The sequence below is a fragment of the Oryza sativa genome, chromosome 4 (assembly GCF_034140825.1).
Source record: "Oryza sativa Japonica Group chromosome 4, ASM3414082v1".
In the NCBI taxonomy this organism is placed as follows: domain Eukaryota; kingdom Viridiplantae; phylum Streptophyta; class Magnoliopsida; order Poales; family Poaceae; genus Oryza; species Oryza sativa.
The window spans coordinates 10,124,453-10,151,174 of record NC_089038.1 but is presented as its reverse complement, the minus strand read 5'-3'; the positions used below and the strand labels follow the sequence as shown (position 1 = coordinate 10,151,174).

Genomic DNA, 26,722 nt, shown 5'->3' with positions numbered 1-26,722 from the left:
CTCCTCCCTTCTGGCCCCACCCGCCATAGACCCCTCCAAAACCCATCGGCCAAGTCCCAACGGCTCCATCGGCCGCCCGCCTCGCACGCTTCCTGTAATCCCGTTGGAGGAGGAAGCCAGTTACCACCTCCCGTCTCCCTCTCTTGCGGTGGTGGATTTCTTGCCGACGTTTCCGTCCCCCTCTCTCGCTCTCCCTCTCCGCAGTCCAGAATCCTCTGCTCCGCCCGAATCGCCGCCGCTTCTTCCGAACCGGTGGCGCGGCCGCGGAGCCCTAACCCCTAACGCGTGCTGTGACATCTCCGGCTGTGACAAGGCAGTGGGGGCCTCCGGGGACCTCATTTTCCGCAAGTGGAATCCGCTGCTCCACCCGAATCGCCTCCGCGTCTTCCGAGTCGGTGGCGCGGCCGCGAGCCCTAAACCTACGGCGTGCTGCGACGTCACCGGCGGTCTCGAGGCAGTCGGGGTTCTCCGGGCGGCCATGTCGATGGACTCGGTCATCTCCTCGCGCAGCGGCGCCGACTACAGGAGCTTCCGCCAGATCACCCGGGATCGTGAGTGCCTTCCTGCCCTGCCCCCACGCTTGCCTTCCATTGTCGTTCATCGGATAAAGCTGTATTTGATTTTGGGGGAGATGGACGGGAATGGGGATTGGTTGGCACCTGCTGTATAATGCCGATTTATATATCTTGAATGTGAGATTGAATGATTAACGGGGAGCACGAGGTACTTCATCTGTACTGGGATTTGTGTTGGGCCAATTTAGTTAACGGGGAGTTCATTTATCCAATTTAGATCACAAAGCTGTAGAAACAAGAACAACGTTCTGTTGAGCAATGCTAATAATACAGCCGACCTGCTGGCTATAAGGTTCTTTATAGCCTTCTCTCAGCCTACCTATACAATAGTTAGCTCTTCACAATTAATACAGTGCCCACTTGTCTCTCTCACGGAGTTTCTTGGTTCTTTTGTCCAAGCCGGCTGTAAGTTTACAGCCCGCTTCTCCTCTCTCCTCTCTTCTTTCCTCCAACTCAGCATTTAGCCAGCTTATAGCCTACTATTATACTTGCTAGCAGTTAGCTTCTTCTCTGGTTTATTTACCCTCTGAACTTCAATATAATATTGTTTAGTTTCAGCTCTGAACTATTAAAACTGGCACTAGTTTCATAGATTAATTTGTCCTTTCTGTATTAATTTTTCTGGTAACATGTTTTGAGTTAAAATTATAAAATCAGCGTGTTTTTTTTGGCACGCTTGTGTTATAGCACATGCAAATTGTTTCCATGTGTTACTAAGAAGTATAATTTTTGTAATTTTTTATAGAATTAGTTTAATTTCCTTTAGTTTTAAAAATCCTTAATTATCTTTTCTTGGGTATTATTTAGTGTTCATGTGTTGTGTATAGTTATAATTGGATCGTCTATCAAATGATAAAATAGGTGATGATATTTTTAAAGGTGTATTGGGTTTTGTTTATAAATTTATGCTCGATGAGTGGAATTCATGCCATAAAACCTATGCCCATGACGGAATAAAATCTATGATTGATAGGTACTATGGGATAACCAACTTGCATGTGGGCTTCGTTGATCTATGCTAGATATTTGCTCCTTTGTTCAAAATATTTTTAGAGCCTTCTGGTTTCTTCTAGATTAATTCCTAGTCATTCCTTCTGTGATTTATTTGGAAAGTAAGGGGCACCACATGGCCCAATCAAAACTGGCAGACACTGCTATCATGAGAATATTAGATCTGTATCATCGTGCATATATCATTTTTTTTTCTTTTTACACATGGCATCCACATCATCTCGTTAGTAAAAATCTAACATAGTTTTCTTTTTGTGAATCATTATTGACATCAGTGCACGCATGACATAGGATGCTACATCACCCCAAACAACCTGCAACACCATCATATAATAGATATTTTTTCCTTTAAAAGATTCTCTTTGCATAGGATGGTCTCCAGCATTGAAACAATTTGACTTTTCTTGTTTTTTGTGCATGAAATAGCCTGAATTTCAAGCATAACAAAAAAACTCATTGTATGGAATGGCTATTGAGTTTGACTGGGTAATTAGAAATAACAAAAGCAAGGCACTTGAAAGTCATAGTGCAAGTGAACTGAGGAACATACATACAACATGCTACAGATTAAACATGTTCTTTACTGTGTTCTTTGGTTCTTGTTGACATCCCTGCCGTTTTACTATCTGACTGTTTTATTTGTTTATGATTGTGGCACCTATATAGGTTTATTATTTGAAATGTTGAGATCAACGAAGAAGAGCTCAAAATCGGCATGGAAGGTGTTCTTTGAGATATGGCGTTCAAGTTTTTTATATTGCCAGAAAATAATTTTATAGCACCTTGCAGCAAAAGGGGAGAATGTGATACGCATAAAATTGTTTTGTAACTCCTAGGTTCTTATCATGGACAAACTTACGGTGAAGATTATGTCATTTTCTTGCAAGATGGCAGATGTGATGGAAGAAGGTGTTTCATGTAAGTATGTTTTTTACCTTATTAAGAAGCCATCAGTGTTTTACTGTTTCGTTCCTTACGAAATATTTGATGTGTCCATACTCCATTTGTTCAGTTTCAGTGCATTTGAATTTATGCGGCAATATATGAAGTATGGCTAAGACCCTACAATAGTGGTACACGGTGAAGATTGTACTGCGAAGTTTGTCATACAGCCTAAATCATTTTAGCTTATCAGTCTAGGGACTCTTAAGTGGTCCTGGTGAAGCCACGTGAATATCTATTGGTAGTTTCTTGTCCCGAGATGTCATGAAAATAGCTTATGCCATCCTTAAATAAGCTTTATATTATGCTAGTTGCCTAGTTCTACAACTCTGATTTGAAAGCTCTGTAGCAATGTTTGTAACCCTTGGCACTAGCCAGATTTCTGTTGTAAGTTCAAGTTGGTCATAGCATTTATTTTTCAAAGCTCCTGGGGCCTTTGAATTCCTTAAAATGGAGGCCTTATAGTTTCGAATGTTCTGGTTAGTCTTTGAAAAGAAATGATAATATAGAAGTTTAAAATTGTCAATTACGTACAGAATTAGAGTAAGTTCACAAAACTATAGATACTTCTCCCAAATCATCAAAAACTACAGATTTAAAAAATTCTATCGGAGAACTACAGTTTGCCCTCATGTTATTATTGCATAACTACTTGTTTTAGGCTTCACCGTCACAGTTATCTGACAAATGGGTCCAACCTGCATTCCTGCAATCACACAAAGATTCAAGCACTGGTATTGGTTGTCACTTCGAATCCCAGGTCTGCTGGCATGGTGAGCTAATTTTCATGACCAGGTCACTGCTTGCCTTTGCAGTACCATTATGGGTTACCGTGCCAGATTGAGGGAAGGAATGAAAAGGGTAAAGCAAAGGCAAGCAGCGACTCTGGTCATGGAATTGGAGCCATGACATGGCACTGCATAAGGAATATTTAACTTTATGCCACTCCGGAGGGGCAAATATTTAAATTCCCCTGTATCGTTATGATAATTTATCTTTAGTTTTTTGAAATTTTCCTCGCAGAAATATTGTCTATCTATATACATTTGAGAATTTGCTTCTTTTTTTTTTTTTGCAGTGGTTGAGGACTTATACATGCGGAGGCAACCATTACCATTGATGGATGCAATTTATTTCATTCAACCAACTAAGGAAAAGTAAGTGTGACTAGTTACCACATCCTATTACCATTGTTACTGATTGATCACAGAAATAATTTACTGATTGATAGTAGGCACAAAACCGAATTTTTCCATTTGTTAGTGAATAATTATATATGATGTGTTAAATTTGTTTTTATCCTTTAATTTGTGCTGGAGCTTTCATTTAATTCCACTGAAAAACATATGTGGAAATATAGATAGACAATGGTTTCCTGCTGATATTGATAACTGCCAGTCATATATGTCAATGGTTTGCTGCTGATATTGAAAGTTGTATTGTCCATCAAACTCTCTAACCAATTTATTATGGTGTTGATGCAGCATTCGCATATTCATGTCCGACATGTCAGGGAAAATACCACTGTATAAGAAGTATGTGTCCTGTGCATTTACTTGTTTATGCATGTTGTATCACTTCCAAGTTTAGTTCATGGTTGTTAAGGCAGTAAGGCAACCTAAGGCGACCCTAGACTGCCTTAGCGGCAAGGCATAAGGCGAGGCGACGGCTTAGACACTAGTACACAACTGGATGTAAGTGTGGGAAGGAACAGATGGTGCCTGGGGAGGAAGAGCATAGAAGAGTACAACAGCAGGGGATGTAAGCGTTGGGAAGGAACATAGGGGAAGACAATTAGTACAGGAAGCAATAGATCCGCAAATACAGGAAGGGGAGAGTACACGAGAGAATCAATTGGATCGTGGTAGGATTGTCGCCATAGTTATTAGAACCGGACTGGACTGCCGGTCCGACCAGAATAAACCGGAACCAATGCTCTTACTGGTCTGGTTCGATTAAAAGACCGCTGTGCAATCAAACCGGTAAACAACCGGTTAAACCGGTTTGTCTGATTCCTGGTAACACTGGAGACACCTTAACAACCATGGTTTAGTTTTGACACGATACTCTACCTGTTTCAGAGCCTATGTGTTTTTCAGTTCACCCGTACAAAGAGAGTTGGTGGCCCAAATAAAAAAAGATTCAAATGTTAGAGCACGCATAGGTGCACTCAGTGAGGTCAGTTTAACTATTATCTGTTCCTTGCATGTTCTCATTTTTCAACATTGCAATTACACTTGTTCCTCTTAATTCATTTGTGCTTTATGCTTGCAGATGAATCTGGAATATTTTGCTATCGATAGCCAGGTATATTAGCATAGCCTTTTGATACTGCTGGCTTTAGATTAAAAAAAATTAATGACTTAATTTAAACCATAAAGAAATCAATCCTTTCTCCTTATTGATTTAGTTCATCATAAAATTTTGTATTTGGCTTCAGTGAATCTATTGTTGTTATATACAGGGCTTTACAACTGACCATGACAAGGCCCTAGAAGAGCTATTTAGTGAAAATGCAGAAGGTTCACTCAAGTATAACTCTTGCCTTAACATGATGGCCACTCGTATTGCTACAGTATTCGCATCAATGAGGGTACTGTTTTCCCATTTTATGCTACTTGACATGTCTATATACCTAAATGTTTATTTTCCTGTTCTTATGGTTTAAACATGAAAAGAACAGTTGGTGATAAGTAAGAAATTAATATACTGTTAAAGAATGAGAAAGGAAAAACATATGGTAATTGTAACGCATGTCTTCTGCAAGCCTGGAACTATAAAAAATTAAGCATGCACACTGCAGATGTGGTGGGTTGTTGTTTTTCTGCCAATGGAGGAAACAAACTTAAAGAAATATCAAACAAATAGGTTGTTCCATCCAATTATCCACTGATACACATATGGAAGAATTATTCCTCAAAACAGGATCCAATTTGAGAGTTTTTAAATATATTTTACTATTATTTGTTAAAAGGAGAATTGCTAAAATAGTATAGGGTTTCAAACAAATTTACCAAAATAGCACTGCATGGGTACACATTCATTCACTGTGTTGAAAGGCTAGCAGCTGCCTCGCTATCTGTTGGCATGGGAGGAGGCCAACGGCCTGCTGGTAACCAGGTAGCCCTATCGGCAAATGGTTTGCGGATATGACCTGTCAGCATGTGTTTTTGCCAAGAGGACCTGTCTCGGTGACGGCCACTCCGGACACATGTCCACCTTTTCAGCACGCCACGTGTCGACAGGGCTAGTCGGCATTCTGCTTGGGTATATGGCGTGCTGAGTGAGTGCTATTTTAGCAAAAGAATTTGAAACCCGATACTTACAATTTTCCATTAAAAATATTACTAAAAAAGTAAAAGAACTATTTGACGACTTATCGAGTCATTCAAATTTTATTTTGTTGTGTTTTGCTAATATTTGTTTGGGTGTCTATTTTCTTAAGAAACTTTTGGCTTAAAAAAACTTCTTTGTGCCATACATTTTACTTAAGTTGTTTGCTTTCAATTATTTTAGGAATTTCCTCGTGTGCACTATCGTGTTGCCAGGACGATTGATGCTTCTACTTTGACAACACTACGAGATTTGGCACCCACAAAGCTTGCTGCTGGTGTGTGGAATTGCCTTGCAAGATTTAAGGCTATGATACCTGAATTCCCTCAGACTGAAACATGTGAATTACTTATCGTAGACCGATCAATAGATCAGGTATGAGGTGGAATGTCAAACTTCAAGTCATTTCTGGGGTGATTTTTGCAATTTTCCCTTTTTTAGTGTTTTAGTTTGACTGACTACCACATTGAATGAAGCAATGATTTGTTCTCATGTTTCCTTAATGTTTTCAGATCGCACCAATTATTCACGAATGGACCTATGATGCCATGTGTCATGATCTACTCTGCATGGATGGCAACAAGTATGTACAACAGGTGAGCATGTCAAAATCTTCATTTGTAGTAGCTTGTTTACCAATTTTCAGTTCTGTTGTGCTCTTGAATGCTGACCATGAAACAACAGGTCCCAAGCAAGTCTGGTTCAGGCACTGAGAACAAGGAGGTTTTGTTGGAGGATCATGATCCAATATGGCTTGAGCTTCGGCATGTACATATAGCCAATGTGAGACTGTCACCATTGTCTCCAAACATTATCTATATGCTTCATTAATGCATCATGGAGTCAATATTGCAGGCTAGTGAAAGATTGCATGAGAAGATGACCAATTTTGTATCAAAAAACAAAGCTGCTCAACTACATCAAGCAAGGTTTGTTCAATAAATGTAATTGTCACAAATTAGGGGGATGAATGGAATACTAACTGACCGTGGTCTGCAACTATTACAACAACATATGTTGGAATTTATATTAAATGCATTATTGCATTTATTATTATGCTTACTTTTTTGTGCAAATGATTGCAAAACCTAGGCTCAGGAGCAAACCCAGAACAAAAATAACCGGGTGCCCCATATGTATCACTAATTGTGCGCTATTTTTCGCTTATGGCTTGTGTCTGGTATGCGGCATGTTTCCTAAGTCCCTAAAACAATGTGTTCCCTATAACTTATACATCAATATTGCTTAGGCAATTTTTTGTAGTAGTCATATGGCCCTGTTGGAAACAGATTTTTGTGTGGATTATTTACATGGATTATACCCAAAGGGTTAGTCCTTTTTTTTTCTTTTTTGAGAAGCTTTATTTTTAGAAGGGTGGAGCAAATAATCTGCGACAATAATCCAGACAAAAAGCTAAAAATGAACAGGACCTGACAGTATAGTTTTGCTTTTTTCGATTAACGTGATCATTTATAGGCTTTGAGAGCAAACATAGCTCATTTTAATCTTATTTCTAATAATATGCAGACAGATATTTAGTTATAGAAGTGTTTATCATAAATAAATATTGGTTGTGTAGGACAGATAATTGAACATGGGATAATTCAAAGAAACCAGGAATGCAAAAACGATAGCACCTGGTAGGCTTAAGACACTCCAGACGACAGCATAGCTACGCAGTCTCAGCCTCTCAGTGAGTTGATCCTTGCCCAGGCCTATCTTGCTGAACAGCGATATCTGCTGAACGGAGACATTCCTAGGCTGCGCTCTCAGCTGGTTGGCTTGGACGGGTGTTCCTATGCTTGGCCCATGGGGTGTCCCTCTCTTAGGGCATGCAACGATACTACTGGAAACTGATTAACACTGGGTGTCCCGTGCACCTGGGTAAGTTAATGTAGCTTCGCTCCTGCCTAGGCTGTTTGCCAGAGTGTGTTAGCTTTTGTTGATGACTTGATGTATTATTATCTATTCATTGAAATGATGAGCCATGAATATTCTGGTGGTTATTTAGAAACATTTATAGTGGTCAACAGATGATTACTAAGGTGAATAGCGGGTAAATTTGATATAGCTCAGATTCAGATTGAACCATGGACTACTGCACTGATTCCCAAAGGGTTAGTCCATTTGTGTCAATAAGATTATTTTAAGTTCCTACTATTTGTCATTGAGACACGGTGTTTGCTTGATTGTTCCATTTATTTTGGTTTTTCAATTAGTGAGAATTTAATACTTTCTGCAACGTACAATGACAGCCTAAATATCTGATGCATCTAGTTTCTTGGTATACTTGCCATACTGAATAGTTAATGGTATTCAAAGATTTGTTTTATGTTGAATTAATTATTTCTGTTGATAGGATCCTTTTCTTTTTGTAATGTAAATGCTTGTGTTATATTTGTCAGAAATGGTGGAGATTTATCAACCAAAGAGTTGCAAAAAATGGTTCAAGCTCTTCCGCAGTACAGTGATCAAATTGACAAGCTTGCGCTTCATGTTGAGGTTAGTAGTTACATTCCCTGCCTTGTCCGCCTGTCAATATGCAATGATCACTGCCAATATGTGATCTACCAATGCCTGCTTATTCTTCATTTTAGTTTGGTAGCAAGTAGTGACCATCCATATGTACTGTACCGGCTATTTTTAAGTACATTTTAATCATGGCAAAGCCTATAATAACTAGATTTTTAAGTTTCCATTACTCTTTTTTACTACAGATTGCTGGAAAGCTCAATAGCACAATTAAAGAGCAACAATTGAAAGATGTTGGGCAGCTTGAGCAAGATCTTGTGTTTGGTGATGCTGGGACAAAAGAACTCATAAATTTCTTCAGGACACATTTGGTAATGGCTATTTGGACAAATTATTGGAATATTTTACCTGTATGTATATAATATTAATATTTTCATGGATCTAATGCAGGATATCAGTCGTGAAAATAAGCTGCGTTTGCTTATGGTTTATGCTGCCATCAATCCAGATAAAACTCGAAGTGATAAGGGTGCAAAGTTGATGCAGGTAACTTTACTTTTCTATCATGAAATCTGCTCAGTTATTTTTAAAATAAAACTTTACCAACTTGAATGGTGCCTTGTCACTGAACAAGCACCTCAAGATTCATGCATGCCTGATTGCTAGATGATGCTTATGCGTTGCTGCAGAAAATACTATCATGCGTAAGAAATTTAGGAAAACATCAGTGTTATCTCAACATGACAAATGGGGTTGATTAAAAGGCAACGTAATATTTATGGTACTTGGTCTGTGTATGTACAGTGAACAAAAATTAGGTCTCATGTAATGGTGGACTCTCTGTGTAGAGCAACATTGACCTTGTCCCTAACAGAACATAATTTAAGCATGAAAAATAGGAAGTTGAAGCCCGGCAATTTGACACCATATTCATAGGAAGCTCTGCCTGTGCTTTCATAAGCATAAAAAAAAAAAATTCAATCTGGAGATCTACACATTGGGGACTTCAAAAAACCAAAGTACAATGTAAGCTGTAGAAACAATTAAAAATTGAAAAGATGAACTACCTGTAGCAGCTAGTTCTTTTATTATTTATTTTGATTACATGTTTTCAGTTGGTCCATTCTGCAAAATATCAAATCTTCAGTTGAAGCCCAGGTTGAAGTAGTCACATAAGTATATAGGATAGGCATATATTTATTAATCACATGGATGTATGTCTTTCAGTGTAAACTGCTGTACCGATATAAATTTGATGTAATTATGTGCTATTGATTGGTAATACTCCCTCCGTACTCATAAAGGAAGTCGTTTAGGACAATGTTTAAGTCAAACCTTGAAAATATAAATCATGAATAACTCTCAAGTTGTTGAGTTTGAAAATGCAAAAATTATATGTATAGATTTGTCTTGAAAATACTTTCATAAAAGTATACATATATCACTTTTCAATAAATATTTTTATAGAAACAACAAGTCAAAATTGTGTTTTGGAGACCGTGTCGCTGTCCTAAACGACTTCCTTTACGAGTATGGAGGGAGTACATCAGTATTTCCTACTACCTCCGTCCCATGATAATTATATTTCTAGAATTTAAATTTGTCCAAAAATATTTGTCACGATACAGTATTAATTGTCCCATCAATCACTTCTCATTCAAAATTTTTCCTATTGTACCTCAACTACCCTCCCACTCTTACCTATACACAATTTAATAAGGGGCACCATAGTCTTTCTTCTCAAACCTTAATATATGCTAAACAATCTAAAATTACAATTATTTTGAAACGGAGGTAGTACTAAATAAGTTGAGGTATAAGTATGCTATCAATTGACATGAATTTCATTTGAAGCCAAAATGGCTATACACACCTGCCACACTTTTTTCTCTTCCATTCAGCGCATGCAGCACCAAAAGTAAGGAAATTTTCCTTGAAGTCCAAACATCATGCTAGAAGTCTTCAAAAATTCCCGTTGATTGAACTTAAGAATTTCATAGGATTTCATGGGACCATTCCTTCGATCCAAAGGGGTTCAAAGGGAAAAAAATTAGGATTCTAAACTTGCATTTTTCCTATGTTCTGATGGGGGGCTTGATTTATGTTTTTTTCCCCAAAGGTCTATGTTTCATTCATTTTTTCCACAGTAGATAAATTAGAAATAGTTATTGCAAAAGCTTATAGGTTCAGTTGCTACACTATATACTGACTAATACCACAAGATTCAGCAAGAACCCATTTTCTTTGCAGCTCGCAGGATTATCTGCTGATGACATGATTGCAGTGAGTAATATGCGTTGCCTTTGTGGGCATGATTCTAAAAAGTCTTCGGCAGGTGGCTTTACTCTGAAATTTGATCTACGTAAGGTATCTTGTGTTATTTCATTAGGCTTTTAGTTTTGTTGTCATGTACCTTTTCAACCATAGTAATTTTAATTGTACTTAACTCTACAAATTTTAGAAAAGGCATGGTATCAGAAAGGAGCGGATAGGAGAAGAATCAAAATGGATGTTGTCCCGGTTTTATCCCATCCTGGAGGTACAAGCTTTTCCATGTACTAGCTGAAAACTTTTTGATGTTCATGGATTTAACATTTTGCATATAATACTTTTCCCTTGGGATGTGTTGATAATTTGACATAATCTACATACTTTCCTTGTTTGTGCTCAAATTTCCCTTTCTATTTACGCATTCTTTTCTGTTTATCTAAATTTTTCTGTTTTGTTGCACTTCATTTTTATTGGCTGCTGGTTTGTCTAGAGACCTCAAGTCCTCAACACTAGTTTTTTTTGTCAGTTTTATCTTCATTCTTTGGTGCTATAGTAATTTGCATGATGAGTAACAGGAAGTTCCCAGACTCTTAATTTGTTGATTCAGCCAGTGCATTAATTATGCTACCGCTTTAACACAAACCTTTATTATCATTACATATATACAACTGCAAACTTGTGCTTTTCTGTTTATTATCATCTGATATGTTTGAGTGGTTCTATGCTCGCAGTCTCCAACTAGAATTGTATGCATCTTAAAGCACCTGAAGGGGTAAGTAATACCCATCCACCCTTGAATCATGCCTTAGATTTGGCAAATTTGTTCCAGCCACTAGTCTTCTCTATAGGACAATGCTATTTTGTGACTATTTGCTGCAAGACAAATTTCAGTATTCCCTCTGTTCTGTAATGTAAGATATTTTGGTTTTGTCCTGAGTTAAACTTATTCAAGTTTGACCAAATTTATAGAAAAATGTAGCTACATCTACAACACCAAATTCAAATTTGACCATAACTAAATATATTTTTATAATATATTTGTTTGGTGTTGGAAATATTGCTATGTTTCTTTATAAACTTTGGTCAAGCTTAAATAAATTTGACTTCGGACAAAACCAAAACATCTTACAATATGAAATGGAGGGTGTACATATGATATATCATTTGTTGTCACTAGAGGAGAGTTAATTAGGGTGGAGTGACCAGTGTGCCCTTTGGTGCATTTCAAAAATATTGCTGGACATGAATTTGAAATATCAATCTTAATTCACAATCATGCTAAATGGTGCGCAGAGTAGCAAGCATCCGAGTGCCTCCTTCCCTCTGTTTCCTCGTTTTTCCTTTCTTCCCGTCCTTTACTCATTACATCCGCTTTTCTAGTTTTTTCTGTTCCTCACCTCCTCCCCACATTTCACATTACACTCCAGAGTAAAGGATTTACTCATCCACTCATCTCCTGTCCTTTCAACCATCCACTCATCTCCTGTCCTTTCATCTTTGTCCTAAGTAAAGGATTTACTCATTGACTATCTACTAATCTCATTGTCCAGCTTCATAACTAATTAATCCTGTGTAAAGAATTTACTTATCGATCATCTGGTTCATAAGTAATTCATCTTTGCTAAAGATTTACTTTTATTTACTCATTGACCAATAATACAGCTAGGTTCATCTCCCATTCATCTTAGAGTTCTTTGCTCATGGACTGCTTTCCGGTTCTCTTCATAGAGTAAAAATATTACTACCGCTCATATTAGTCTCTTCCATAATGTTTAACAGTCAATCTACTCCCACATATTTGTTTTTTCCCGTTTTGCCCTACTTTTGGTTTTGTCCTGCTTTTGTGAGTGGAAATGATATCAGTAGAAAACTTATAAAATTGTATGAACATAAAACAATTACACAACTCACACACAAAGAATTACACATTAGTCTTGAACAACGAAAAAAAAGAAAAAAATTCAGTTGATGACTGACGATGAGACGAGAGCACCACGGCGGATGGAAGGGCTCCCTAGAGCTGATGCAGATGATGCATGATGGAGGGGCTGAAGAGGATGGGCATCTCCTTCAATGTCGGTGTGGGCGCCCCTCCCAGCAAAGAAGCACTAAGGCGGATCCACATCCGCCATGACCGTGAGAGGTAGGAATGACAACAACCGAGATTCGGTCGCAACACCAGTAGACAGATGGCGCCAAATCTAGCCGCTTCCATCCTTGAGGCCACCGGATTTGATCAGCTGCTTCCTAGTTCCCATTGTCCACCGTGAGTGGCAGGCATGGAGCATGCTTTGAGCTAACGACCTCACTTTGTTGCTTGTCCGCCGCCTCGTTGGCTAGTCCAACCTACTAGTTGCCAGGTTAAGTTTCGTTGGGGAGGACGATGACCGGAGCTCATCGGTGCGTCGTTGGAGAATAGAAGAGGTCGTGGCTATCGTCGCCACCGCCGCAGCCGCGAGCTTGGGAGGCGCCAGATCCAATGTTCACCAGCAAGGGTTCTAGACATGCCTTTGCTTCCTCCAGCTTCCTCTTCCTGGCTGCCATGTCGCATTGGCACCTCCACTTCCCAATCTGCTTTGCCTCAATCTGCCTAGACTCCACCGCGTCGCCTGCTCTCCGACACCGAGGTACAGACCCTTCCTCACAACACTACCTGTGGCCCCCGCCTTCTGCAACCCCAGGACCAATCTGGACAAGTGCTCCAGCACCGATCCAAGCCACCGATGACGCTCACTACACATTCCCATCTCTCAACTGCCGTGTAGTTAGCAGATCCTTAAAAATAGAATAAGAGATGATAAGAGGGTATAAAGAGTTAGGCTAAATCACGCAGTAAAATAATTACCACGGGATTGGGAATGGGAGAGCGCACAGGGTAACACGGTGGGAGTGCTGTGGGGTTTGATGTGAGGCCTGCTATTTAGTTAAACAACGTGCTACACATTCTATGGTACTTCTTAATTCAAGCCATACATTTCGACATTTAAATTCTCTATTCAGTATTTTAAATATCCAAAATTTAAGATTCTTTTAAAAAAGGAACTTCGAATTTTCATATTCATAAACTTGAAATTTTAATGCCGATATACTATTTAATTCAATGAAAATTTCGTTGAAAACTGAATTTTAATCATTTGTTGATGCTCTGAATTATAGCTTTTCATAATCCTGATAAATTCATTTTAGAGAGAACAGCAAATTGGTCCTGTGAGTTTCCCCCCTGGGGGTCACTTTGTTTTTTAGCATTCAAATTGGCATAAAGCGCCAAATGGGCAAAGCCAACGAAGAAAATGGCTACTATTGGTGAAAAAATACAACACAATGAAAGAAAAAGGGAAGAGAATTGATTGGATCATCCCATTATGCCCTTGTATCTTTGTGGGCCATTGCAGTGGGCGCCCGATATGATATTATATTAGTGTCATAAGGTTTGCCATCTGTTGAGTTGGTTTTACACGCATGGTGTTTTACCTCTCAAGGATCATTTTGAACTAATGGACAAATGGGCAAACTTTGAGGGCTCTGATGAAATCAATTATCAAAGGCTAGTTATTCTGGAGTCATACTTGAGGGACCAAATTGGATATTATGTTTCCTTTAGGGAGAAAGAAGTTAGATTGGCAAAATGATCATTTCTGTTCTTTCAAACACAAAAAAAGAAAAGATATTCATGAACACTTCAATCTTCCTCTCAGTAGGAACTGATTTTTTATTTTCTTAAGGTCACATGGCAAATGGTTACAGAATGGCAACCTTCTATGCCAAAAGTTGGCATTGGTAGTGTGAAAGAGGATGAAATTTTTGCCTTTTAAATTATTGCAAATCATTGAGGGTGGAACACTGAGGCAGCCTCTTATTAAGTATTTGAGCTAACTCATTCTGTGGATATGGCTTTTATTAGTTTATATAAAACTTACAGTAAGACATGTACTAGTAGAGAATCAGTATGACGCATATCTGTTGTTCCTTTTTTCTTTAGATAGTCCTTCACTTTCAGTTATTGAGAAAAGCAAAGCTAGTTCTGTTATGATTTGACAGTTTGTGCTGGCAAAATTAATAAGTGGCCCTGATGTTAGTTAGTAGTATTGAAGCTTTCATTTGTTTTGCTATTATGTTAGCAGATATTAATACCGGCAAGGTGCAACTGTAAAGTTATCATACAATGGAAATATATTTTTGTCCTTCCATTGCTGCAGCTATCATTTCTTTAGGATTAAATTTCAGAAAACTGCAATTATTTGGTCGAGACTATCACTTTGCTACAACTTTAACCGGCTATTTTATAAATTGCAACTTTAGCAGTGGATTTTATCAAATAACTGCAATTTTCCCATATGTGTATGACATGTGGGCCCAACTTATTACTACATGAATATTTCATTTGTGTATGGAAGACATATAAAGTTGTAGCTTTCTGATAAAATTATACACTATTGTTGCAATTCTCTGAAATGCGCAGTTAAAGTTGTAGCAAATGATATGTGCTTTGCTGTAATTTACTTTCTTTTAGGAAGTTTTGTTTTTGCATTTACATGAATATGTTTCTTGCCTTTTTATTGCAGGAGTTGATTGAGAAACTTAGCAAGGGTGAGCTACCAAAAGATGAGTATCACTATTTGAATGACCCTAGTCCTAGTTTCCGGGGAATTCCAAGTGCATCTACCCAAACAAGCCCAGCTCACCAGCCAGCTCAATCCATGAGATCTAGAAGGACAGGTGGCACATGGGCCAGGCCTCGAGACTCTGATGATGGGTATTCAAGGTTTGTGACCTCATACCCCCATTTCTACTATTATAAAAATTGAAGATGTTTTTGTCGGTATTTTGGTACGTCATCCGTGTATGAGTCTGTTTTTAAATTCGTTTGCTTTTGGAAATACATATCCGTATTTGAGTCGGTTTTTAAGATCGTTCACTTTTGCTAATACAGAAGGAATCATATAAGAAATCTGTTTAAAAAAACTCACATGCTAACTTGAGACGATCGGACTCCTAACTGCCGCTCATAATTTTCTAAAAAAATATATATCCAAGCGAACTCCCACAGTAAATTTCATCTTAACCATATAACAGTAATAAGATTAAAATAGATTTCACCCGTTGCAACGCACGGACATTTTTCTAGTCTATTTAAAAATTTGAGTTCATAAAATATTGCCCAAGCTGCCGCACAATTACCACTGGTCACTATCAATTTCGGATTTAGTTTTATATGTCAAATATCAATGCAATTAATGCAATTACTGCTTAGTTGTCTTATTGAGTAGTTCTTTACCTTTAAGAAAGCTGTATTTTGGCCATGAAACTGTCACATTTGCTGCAAATTCCTTTCGCTTTTGTATGAACTTTTTATGAACCTTTTGTGTGGATCGTGAAAGCTCCTCCATTTAGACCACGTGCATTTTACAATAAGCTATCGCATATTATAGTCATGGAAGTGCATTTGCAATAATGGGTTATGATAATAATGATAATACCACTTTTCTCATGACTAATAAGCCTTTTGCAGTGACTCGGTACTGAAGCACACATCAAGTAATAGCAGAAAGTTGGGTCAGCGATTATTTGTTTTTGTTATTGGTGGTGCTACTCGATCTGAGGTATCTTCTCAAGCATCTGAATTTCCTTTCTTCTTTCACCTGTAATGCTTTCTGATTCGAATATGGTGTAAAACTAAGAAAGGATCTAATTCTCACATTCTCAATCTGTACCATTATATGCCAATGGCTATTACAGTTATGTGCTGCTCACAAGCTATCATCAAAACTGAAGAGAGAAATTATCCTTGGCTCCTCTAGTCTTGATGATCCACCCCAGTTCATCACTGTAAGTTTCTTGTTCATGTCTCCTCTCCAATATGCTTGTTGTACCAAGAACTTGTTAACATGTTATTATTTGCAGAAATTAAAAATGTTATCAACCGATGATTTGACACTTGACGATCTACAGATATAACAATATACAAAGGCCTCTTTCTTGACTTTCTCTTTTATAATCATTTGCTGATCTTTTTTCTATTATAGAACTCTATGAGTGCGCATATAACGTTGTGTCGAAAAGTTTACACAGGTTCCCATTAAACTACAGGCTTACAGCCTAGTGTGCCTATAATATAGCAGTGTGCCAGAAACTGTATTATGAGATTGGTGGACAATATGTTCGTTATCGTGTACTTCACTAATTTCTTTCTTCTTTTGGACGCGAATAATTATTCTGAATTGGTTTTACTAGTAAAAGTTGTGATGAAGTGGTGAGCAAAGGTTGCTACTTCCTTTGTTTCACATGGATCTATGTATTTGTTCCATACATATGTCCAAATTTATATTGATGTTAGTGAATCTGGATGAGTAATGAAGGGGCTAGGAGTCTATGGAAAAGACGAGCGAGGAAGAGCTCGTAGTCCCCGACTCCATGGACGCGGCCGGTGAGGAAGTGCTCGTGGTCACCAACTCCATGGATGATGAGGTCCGCGAGGAGGTGCACGTGACCGTTGACTATATAGACGATGAGGCCAGCGAGGAAGGGCATGTGGTTGTCGTGGCCGGCGAGGTGGCCGGCGAGGAAGTGCACGTGGTTGCCGACTCTATGGACGTCGCGGCCGGCAAGGAAGTGCACGGGGTTGCTGACCCCATGGACGACGAGGCCGGAGAGGAAGTGCTCGTGGTCGCCGGCTCCATGGACGAAGATGAGGAGTGTCCTGGCACCGGCGACACCAACATTGAGGTGGTTGAAGTTGAACAAAAAAAGTTGCATTCTGATCACTAATATGATGAGATTAAAACAGAAGAGATTCTACCTTTTTTATTTTGCAAAAGAGGAGTGTGTCGCCGCTGGTGCTGGTGACAACAACGATGAGGAGATTGAAGAACAGGACTTGCATAAGCAAAAGGTGCATTGTTGAAGCTTCTTCTACCTACTTATTTTCCAAAAGAAAAGAAATGAATCGACTTACATATTCATGCATGTCATAGATTCTAATTGCTCTATTGTTCTGAATTTTTGAAAAACTAATTTTACAAATAGATCCCTAGAAAAACTTATCCTAGAAATAGTCCTTTTTGGGGCGTCAGAGTCTCTGGCGCCGTCCCCTGCATCATAGAGTATATTGCATCTTGAGCCACCTTTTCTTACCAATGTTGCAACTTAGACAGGGTAAATTAATCTTTTCACTTTGGGCCGGGTATATTTACAAAATGTTTCAATTTGAGCTCTCTTCTTCCTCCAGCTCCATTTCTCCCATCTCTGCTGCGTACGGCTCAAAATCTCTTCTCAATCAGGAGCAGCGCACGCAGAAGATTAGTGCAAGCCATCCCAGCGCAGCCGCCCATCAAAGCTGAGCTCAAGCTCAAGTGTAGGCAGCGCGCGCGGAGGTGGAGCTTGAGTGCAGGCAGCGTATGCAGAGGCAATGCTAGCACGAGTCATCCGGCACTAGCGTCGAGCTTGAGCTTCTCACCAATGTGCTAGTCGAAAATTAGAAATGCAAACTATCCTTCAAGTTCTTTGGAAGGTTGAGTTGCTTGATCAATAATGTGGAGAAATTTCAAAGATGAGTTCTGCACTTATGATCAGCCTCAATTACATATGAACCAAGCTTTTCCTCTTTGTGTGTTGCTCCTGCTCGAGCTACACTACCGTGCTTTGAGCTATACACAGAGAGGGGAGAGAGAGACTTGGAGGAAGAAAGAAGAGGGTCCAAATTAAATTAACATGTAAAGAAACAAGACCCAAAGTGAAAAGTTTGGTTTACACCTAGTCAAGTTGTAACTACGGTAATAAAGACAGGCCCAAGATGCAATTTACTCTAATATCTCTGTATTCCTATAAACCCTTTAGTTTTTTAAACTAGTACTGCTTAGTTAGGGTTTGTTGAGTTTTTTTTTTTTGGTTACATTCGAGTGTCATTCCTTAATATAGGCAGAACTTTCTTATACGGACTTGGAATCAGGTAAATTATATATCCATGGACATCTACAGAAAAAGCTACATCCAATTCTCCCCATCTTCGCTTGGTTCAGTGAATTTAGAATCTCCAAATTCCGTTTGCAAGATTATGTTTTAGAGACAAGAAGCTTTTCAATATAGCTTTGAAAAATTCTACGTCACATATTTTGTCCGTTTGAGCTTAAATTTTATATTGTTGGTTCTTGTGTGCTCTTTAAGTGTGAAAAAATATAAAAAAACAAAAATAAAAAAGTTACACATCTCTCCTCTATACTAGAGAGGAAGGAAGAAAGTGGTGTGTGGGAAGAGGGGCTGGCACCAACATCATTGGCATGCTCCCTTTGCCACGTCAGCGTTGGCCCGCCATGATGGCAAGGGGATGGTGCCAGAGATGCTGGCGCCGTCCCATTAGACCACGGCGCCAGCGACTTTGGCGTCTCAAAAAAGACCATTTCTGAAATAAGTTTACCTCTTGCTTGTGAATCATATTCCATAGGACCAAATAAAATAACTTTACATGCTCCTCACTGATGTTCCTTTCCTATCAAAGCCATATGTCGAGCTTAAAGATAAAACCTTATACATATGCTCCTTGCTATCATTTTGAGTTTTCTCAAATGGTTGTGACCCTTGTTAGATTCTTTTCATATTCTCATTATCCAAATCTTGTGCACTTAAATACCAAATATATTGCTCTCCCTCTGCACTAGAGGATTAGTAAAATATTCCACCCACCCACCATATGGTATGCTTCTATGCTGGAAGTCAGCATCCACCCTATCCATCCACCAAATAAAGACTCCATACATATAGTCTCTGATGAACCCTGAGTTCCACTCAAGAAACTCAAGGCTAGGATTGGTCTGATCTTTCGATGAGTTGTAGATATTTTATTACGCCTACAAAGATGTTTCCAATCAGAAAAATCATTTTTAATTAGAACTCTAGTAGCACACATAACCATATGTTTCTCAGACAAGTCATGCTTTTGAAATTCTCTATCAACCGCTAGCTCCCAAATAATGTAAGCATGAGGATCATAATTTCCCTCGAAATAAGGCAGTGCGGATTTGATCTTACCTAGAACATCGCCACTTACCTCATAATGGTCATGTTGATCACTCCTCATGTCTCGACGAAGATGTCGATGTTGAGCACAGTTATCCCCAATTATCTTGCGTATCTCTGCCATTGTTAGTAGAAAACAAGAAACATACACAAAATATGCATGTTCCTATTAACTACTAGGTAGTGGAGGCTCCAATGTGACACGCACTCAAGCCTTTAACCAAGCTCTTACAAGTTCTTACCAATGCAAGCTGGATGGTGACGTACACCGACTCAACCAAACACCCCAATTGAGGTTGGATATATCGATGCCTTGGCAAACACTTGCTGTACGGCTGCAATCAAATCCGTGGAGTTTTGGGTAGGCTTAAATATTTAGCATAGGGATAGCAAATGCTTAAATCAGAGAATGCAAAGTTGAATGATCGTTCAAAGTCAAGTACCGTGCTGGTCCTAGGCTAGAACGTACTAGAGACGCGAGCCTAGATACAAATGATACCACAAGATAGCACCAGAAACAACTCAAACACACTCTAATATATGGAAGCAAACTCAAAGATACAACTGATTTTGCTCTTTTCCTTCTTTCTTTTCTTTTTCTTTTCTTTTTTTTGGGTGCGGCTTTTCTTTTCTTCTGTTTTATGCACCTTTTTGCCTTTCTTTCTCTCTTTTTTTTGATTTTTTTACCAAAAACAAACTCAAGGACCTCAATATAAAGTTACAGGGACTCAAATATAAATATAAAAAATACATGGACTCAACTGTCAAAGTCCAAACCAAAATTAAAATTATACAAAAATGGAATGTTGAATTTATGCCGGTTCCGTTTTTCCAAACAGATCTTCAAACCGACACCAAACAAAAATTCACCAAGGTGTTTTACACGCTCAAACGTTAGGATGTACTACGTGGATTGGAGGGGGATAGAGTCGGACTCGCTCGGCCTGGACGGCACACAGCCGAGGAATACAAGGAAACAACATATCTAATCGACCCAATCTACTATTTCTTTCCAAAACCAAATTTCACTACTTCCAAAACAAAACAGATCAACAGATCTTCTTCCTCGAGCGCAACAGAAACAAGAGCAACCACACAACCGCCCTGATGCAACTCCACAACTCCAAAACTAACCGACATAAACTTCTGGAAACTAGAAAAATGGAACCCTGGCAGAAAGACGATTCTGTTTTCGTAAGTTCCGATGACGACAAAGACACGGCGGCGACGATGACATGGTAGTAGACGTCACAAGAACTCAAAACTCTAAACGGACTAAACGCTAAGACCAGCAACACGACTCAACAATGCAACAGAATACTCAACAACAAAAATTGAAAAGAACAATACAATGGCACAAATATGGCTAGGTGATGGGTGCAACTTTTTTATGCCTTTTTTTGTGGATATAGGTAGATAAAAACTCACCGAGCAACGAAACCTCTGATACCACTTGAAAAACGCTGAGTTCCACTCGACACTCAAGGCTGTTATTGGCCCGATGTTTCGGTGAGTTGAAATAGCTACGATTCGGGAGAAACGTTGACGATCAGACTACAATCACACAAGATGTTGCGTTGCGCCTTAGCGATCGACACACCTCTCAGTAGGTTGTTGATCTTGCCGATGCAAATCAACCTTATTCCTACAAGCAAATCAAAGAAACAAGCAAGAACAAGATAAAAGCAATCAGAATTGCAAATAGGAATTGAATATAATTGATAAGTTTGGGTTCCGAAGAACAAGCAGACTGGCGGTCTAGCCGACATGCGCGCTGTAAGGAAGTAGCAATAGCTAAACTTTAATCTAACAAAACTCAAGAAACCCTGAAGGGGTACCTAGCTATTTATAGGAGTGCAAGGATGACCAAGGGTGCTCTAGGGTCGTTCTCCACCAGGTTGGGGCGCACCCCACATGGGCCCCACTTGGGCCGGGGTGCCAAACGAAGTTCTAAGCCCAAAGGCCCACGATAGGTGACGCTGCACCTTGTTTCTTCATCTGCGGATGACTGGGATGGAATTTGGCGATGAGGCTAGATCCATTGGAAAGAGGACTCCGAGAGCTTTCATCAGTACTCATGGGTCAATAACGGAGGTTGTATGCAGATTCGGCGGCCGTTAGAAGTCAACTGTGTAGAGATGGCCGAATAGGATTCCAGCACTTGGAGGACTTGATCTTGAATCTTGTTCATCCATGATGTGATTAACGGTTGTATCCGTAGTAGCCGTGGTCACATCAGTCTCTCCTCCAATGGTTCATAACAAATGACACATGAGCTTAAAAAAGATTGAGAAAAATGAAAACAATGCTCAAAAGGGAATGAGATAAAGCATTCTTGAGCATGAAAAAAATGAGAAAAATATATAGAAAAAAGGCCACGCTCTCTAAAATAAAGTTAAAGGAGGAGGATCATACAAAAATGAGTCACCATCCCATTTTTATTTTTCCACTTTTCCACTCCATCCACATATAGGTGCACAAGCTTGATCATGGTTATATGGTTTGTTATCTTCTTCGATCCCCTATTTGACTTTACAATATATCTAATGCAGGTGTGTCATTTCGTATTCTATACCCTGAGCTTCACATAAGCCTTAGTAGAAAGGTAGGAAAAGAAAAGGCAATATCAATGCCATGGTGAGGAAGGAAACACTTTGAGTGATTCGAGAGAATCAATTGTGGAGTATAGTAAAAGTTATGTTTTTATGAGCATCATTGAAAACACCAAGGTAATTCATCAGAAGGAGTAAAGAGGACCGCTCCATTCTTCAATAGCCCAAGATGACATGGTAGACACATTAAGATTCACAAACACAGGTATGCCTTGTGTCGACGTTTGATGTCGCGATTCCGGTATTTGCATAGTATGGGGATCGTTGGTACTAGGATATATGCGAGACTGAGGTGAAAGAGACAGAGACAAGAATTTTTATACAGGTTCGGGCCCCTGAATTGTCAGGTAATAACCCTACATCCTGTTGGCCGAAGCCGGTATTGCTCTTATTCACCATAATCACACCAGTACAATATTTGGGGTAGCCTATCTAACTGTTTTCGATATGGCGGTCTGAAGGTCTGACTCATAGTCGACAACAGGGTAGTCTTCCTCCTCGAGTTTGTGCCCGGCGAGATCAGAGATAGCGCTTTCTCTCTCCTGACAGTATCCGGAGACACCGTAGGGGACTAGCCGTGCTTATCCTATCCCTGAAGTCGATATCCGATGTCTTGTCTTGGCGTATGTTGGCTTGTATGTTGTAGCTTCTGTTGTTCCGTGTCTTCTATGGTGGGTGTGTATTGTCCCCTCCCCTCCTAGGGGGCCTTGTATTTATACTCATAGGTGTCCCCTTGTCCAAGTAGAACTAGGGAAACCAATATGGATACAATCCGAGTAGTCCTTGTCGTTTCCATGTAGAACTCTGGTTGTCTTTCCTTATCCGGAACTCCTCCTAAATCCGCAGGTTGTTTTCGTACAAGACATGGTACGTGGTGGGTCCTTCCGAGATTTAGTCAACTACCATTAGGTATGTGGTATCCATAACCCTGAAACCTTGGAATATTTTGTGTGTCATATCATTGGGCAGAAAATCAAAATTCTAGTAGATCCCTAAGCTTTACTGAAGGACGGGTAAAGGATAAGTGTGGGGGCAGGGTTGAAACTGGTACGGATAGTTTCCGTCTGTCCGGACAATTTTTCGGATTTCGATAGGTTTGGTTGGAACTATGCGGAAATTCTCGGATTCGGAAACGAATTCGGATTTTTTTTCTCGGAAACGAAAACGAATACAGTAAGGGTACTACCCGTCGGAATCGAAAAATGGTCGGAAACTATCCGGGAATTTTGTTCGAATATCCGCAGACATGGATGAAATTTTAGAAAAAGAACATGTATATATACATAACTTTTTCATACGGAGTCAGATCAAGACAAACTTTGTATCAAAATTATAGAGCTCGATGAGATCTACAACTTTCTTGTTGACTATTTTTTATATGAGATCATTTAAGGGTCTAAATATTCATTATAAAAAACCATATCTATTTTTACAAAATCTTATATCTACAATTCAAACGACATCTGATGGAGATGTGTTCCATATCAAAGTTGTAGAGCTCAATGAGATCTACCATTTTGTAGTTTATAACAGTTGTATTTGAAAATGTTTAAAGTATAAAACAGACACTACGAGTTTTGAAGATGTGAAATAAAATAAATAACATGTCCAATTTATACAGCAAGAACTTGATAAGTGACATGGTAAGTAAGCTCTACATGTAGTAAAAGGTCTTAGGATTAGAAAATGAATAATCATATTTACATGTGGGTCCCTTAGGGGAACGGCCATGAAAATCGATTTTCACATACGGTTGTGGGACCGCCTATAAAATTGACGATATAAATGTTGGAGACGTTGACCTAAATTAACAAGCGATATCTCTTCCTTGATTAAGGAAACTCAATTTGAGGGGATTTTTATATACCAGCAAATCTTCATTGCCATATTCGTTCAGTTTCGTATTCCTTCTGTATCTGTATTCGATAATATTCGATTTCATTTCCGTATCCGGGTTTTCGATTCCAATTCTGATTCCGAAAAAAACAATGAAAACGAATATGATAAAGCTCATTTCCGCCGTTTTCATCCCTATGTGGGGGTGTTGTTGGTGGTCGTTAAGTACAAATTTTAACTGTTAACTCCTGCATAAGAAATACAAAATATGGTATCAAACCTTAGTGGTAGGAGTTTACAACTAACCATTTCCACTAGTTTTGGTAAATCTATGTATTCAGGTCAATTAAGGAGAAAATACACCTGCCATGCGACGAAAACACAACTCCGGATAATCGGACACATTTACACGTATTAGAGGGCCCACGTGTCAATCAAAACCACCTAGAATTTGTCAGGAAACCCCTTATCAATCAGCTTGTGAACACTGGATGAACTCACACGAAAGTGGAAGAACACAAGAACACGTAGAACACAATACTGTAGACGAACAGACAACAGAAACAGAGTTTTTGGTGCTGCCTGAATTGCTTGCAGCTTTTTGGGGTTTTTCTCTCCTTTTATTGTGCAGAACTGAAACATGCAAAGCGACGCCAAAAACTCGGATCGCTACCCACGACTCACGGCTTGATCGCGTCCATCCCCGCGTCCGCTCATCGCGCGCATACGCCCGAAGGCTTAGGCACACCGCGAGCTATTCTCGCTTGACTCCTACACGCACGGCTTCCACACGTTGGGGCTCATGCGCTGACAATACACAAAACAGAATCCAAAGCTTAACTAACTAGCTAAAAACAAGCATGCAAGATTTATCCTCTAACAATTCTCCCCCTAAACCTTGCATGGCTGTAAAACCTCAACAAGGCCGATCTTGGACCGAAGTTCCATGAATCGATCTCGCCCAAGGGCCTTTGTTAAAATGTCTGCAAGCTGCTCCTCAGTATTGATGTATTCGATCTTCGCCCTACCTTCCTCGACACACTCCCGAATGAAATGATACCTAGTGTCAATATGTTTGCTACGATTGTGAAACACAAGTTCTTGCTAAGCAAAATTGCAGACTGGTTGTCAACCTTCAGTGTGATGGCGCTCCCTTCTTCTCCCCTGAGCTCAGCAAGGAGAAGCGCCAGCCACACACCTTGGCACGCAACAGTCGTCGCCGCAATGTACTCCGCTTCATAGGACGATAGAGCGACGACCTTTTGCTTCTGAGACTGCCAGGTGATCAAATTATCCCCGAGAAAGAAGAGAACTCCTGTTGTGCTCTTACGGCTATCAACATCGCCTGCAAGATCACTGTCGCTGTAGCCAACGAGGCACACGGCATCCTTCTTCCTTCGGTATTGACAGCCATAGTTGGTAGTGCCAGCAATGTACCTCAACACACGCTTCACAGCTGCCATGTGCTCGGTGGTGGGCTTCTCCATAAACCGGCTGACATATCCCACCAAGAACGCCAAATCTGACCGCGAATTTACCAAGTATCGCAGTGATCCCACGATCCGCCTATAATCAGTTGCATCAACAGCTGGTGCGGCACTCGACTTACTGAGCTTGAGGCGTGATTCCATGGGGGTGAGGCTGGGATTGGTGCTGCTCATCCCAGCCATCTCCAATATCTTCTCAGCGTATGCCCGTTGGCACACAGTGATGCCATCTTCAGTCTGATTCACCTCCAATCCGAGGTAATATTTCAACAACCCGAGATCGCTCATCTGGAACGTGCCCTTCATCTCGTCCTTGAACTGCTCGAGCTCGGCGGAGTCACCACCGGTGATGACGAGATCATCGACGTACACGCCGACGACCAGCCGGCGTGCGCCCGTGGCTCGGAAGTACACGGCGTGCTCTGACGAGCTTTGATGGAAGCCTAGAGCCAGCAGGGACGCGTCGAGCTTAGCATACCACGCGCGCGGGGCCTGACGAAGACCGTACAACACTTTGTTGAGTCGCAACACCATGTGCTCCTTGCCGGCGACCACGAACCCGGCCGGCTATGTGACATAGACTTCCTCCTGGAGCTGGCCGTTGAGGAAGGCGGACTTGACGTCCATATGATGAACGGCCCAGCTCTCACTCACCGCGTGTGCCAACAGCAGTCGAACAGACTCGAGCCGCGCCACCAGCGCGAACACCTCGTCGAAGTCAATCCCCTGCCGCTGCACGTAGCCTTTCGCCACGAGATACGCCTTGTACCTGGTGATGTTGCCAGCAACGTCTTTCTTCGTCTTGAAGACCCATTTGAGTCCAATCGGGCACTGACGCGACGGCCCGTCGGCGAGACGCCAAGTGTTGTTGGCTTCAATGGACTTGATCTCCTCGATCATTGCATGTCGCCAGCACTGATGTTGCTCTGCTTCATCGAATGACGCCGGCTCTTCCGCAGAGACCATCAGGAGATCCTCATCGAACTCCCGTACCGCCTGTCCTTGTGGTGTTGCTGGGCCAAGCACGTTGTCGATGGTGCGGAACCTGAGTGGCGCATCGTCGTGGTCGACGTCGAGGTTGTCCTCTAGACCTGATGGTAGAGACACGAACTCCACCGCCGGTGTTCCAGCGTGCAGAGGAGTGCTTGGCGACGCCTAGCTTGGTGACGACACG

The 26,722-nt window shown here is 40.3% G+C and overlaps 1 protein-coding gene across 6 annotated transcripts; it reads left to right on the top strand.

Annotated features, from left to right (window-relative positions):
• Positions 1-61: 61 nt before the first annotated feature.
• LOC4335313 (probable protein transport Sec1a) lies at positions 62-16,809 on the top strand. Of its 6 annotated transcripts, none has more exons than NM_001419175.1 (21): positions 62-551; positions 2,253-2,308; positions 2,423-2,504; positions 3,607-3,685; positions 4,013-4,063; positions 4,610-4,706; positions 4,803-4,835; positions 4,993-5,121; positions 6,045-6,236; positions 6,374-6,457; positions 6,546-6,644; positions 6,717-6,790; positions 8,267-8,363; positions 8,579-8,704; positions 8,784-8,879; positions 10,584-10,700; positions 10,795-10,872; positions 15,167-15,366; positions 16,114-16,204; positions 16,341-16,430; positions 16,506-16,809. In NM_001419175.1, exons 1-21 carry the CDS (start codon positions 479-481, stop codon positions 16,557-16,559), a joined length of 1,998 nt encoding a protein of 665 aa, NP_001406104.1. In that variant the 5' UTR covers positions 62-478; the 3' UTR covers positions 16,560-16,809. The 6 variants fall into 6 exon arrangements, 2 of the variants coding, with proteins under 2 accessions (NP_001406104.1, XP_066165247.1); XR_010740481.1 differs by having other exon boundaries at positions 151-551; positions 10,584-10,695; positions 16,506-16,794; XR_010740482.1 differs by having other exon boundaries at positions 151-551; positions 10,800-10,872; positions 16,506-16,794.
• The last annotated feature ends 9,913 nt before the right edge of the window (positions 16,810-26,722 follow it).

What these genes read in the sequence shown, in the direction of transcription:
- LOC4335313 (NM_001419175.1), top strand. Translation starts at nt 479, where the DNA reads ATGTCGATGGACTCGGTCATCTCCTCGCGCAGCGGCGCCGACTACAGG. An exon ending in CCGCCAGATCACCCGGGATC is followed by an intron (nt 552 to 2,252) that starts GTGAGTGCCTTC and finishes GCACCTATATAG; the next exon opens with GTTTATTATTTGAAATGTTG. An exon ending in TAGACCGATCAATAGATCAG is followed by an intron (nt 6,237 to 6,373) that starts GTATGAGGTGGA and finishes TAATGTTTTCAG; the next exon opens with ATCGCACCAATTATTCACGA.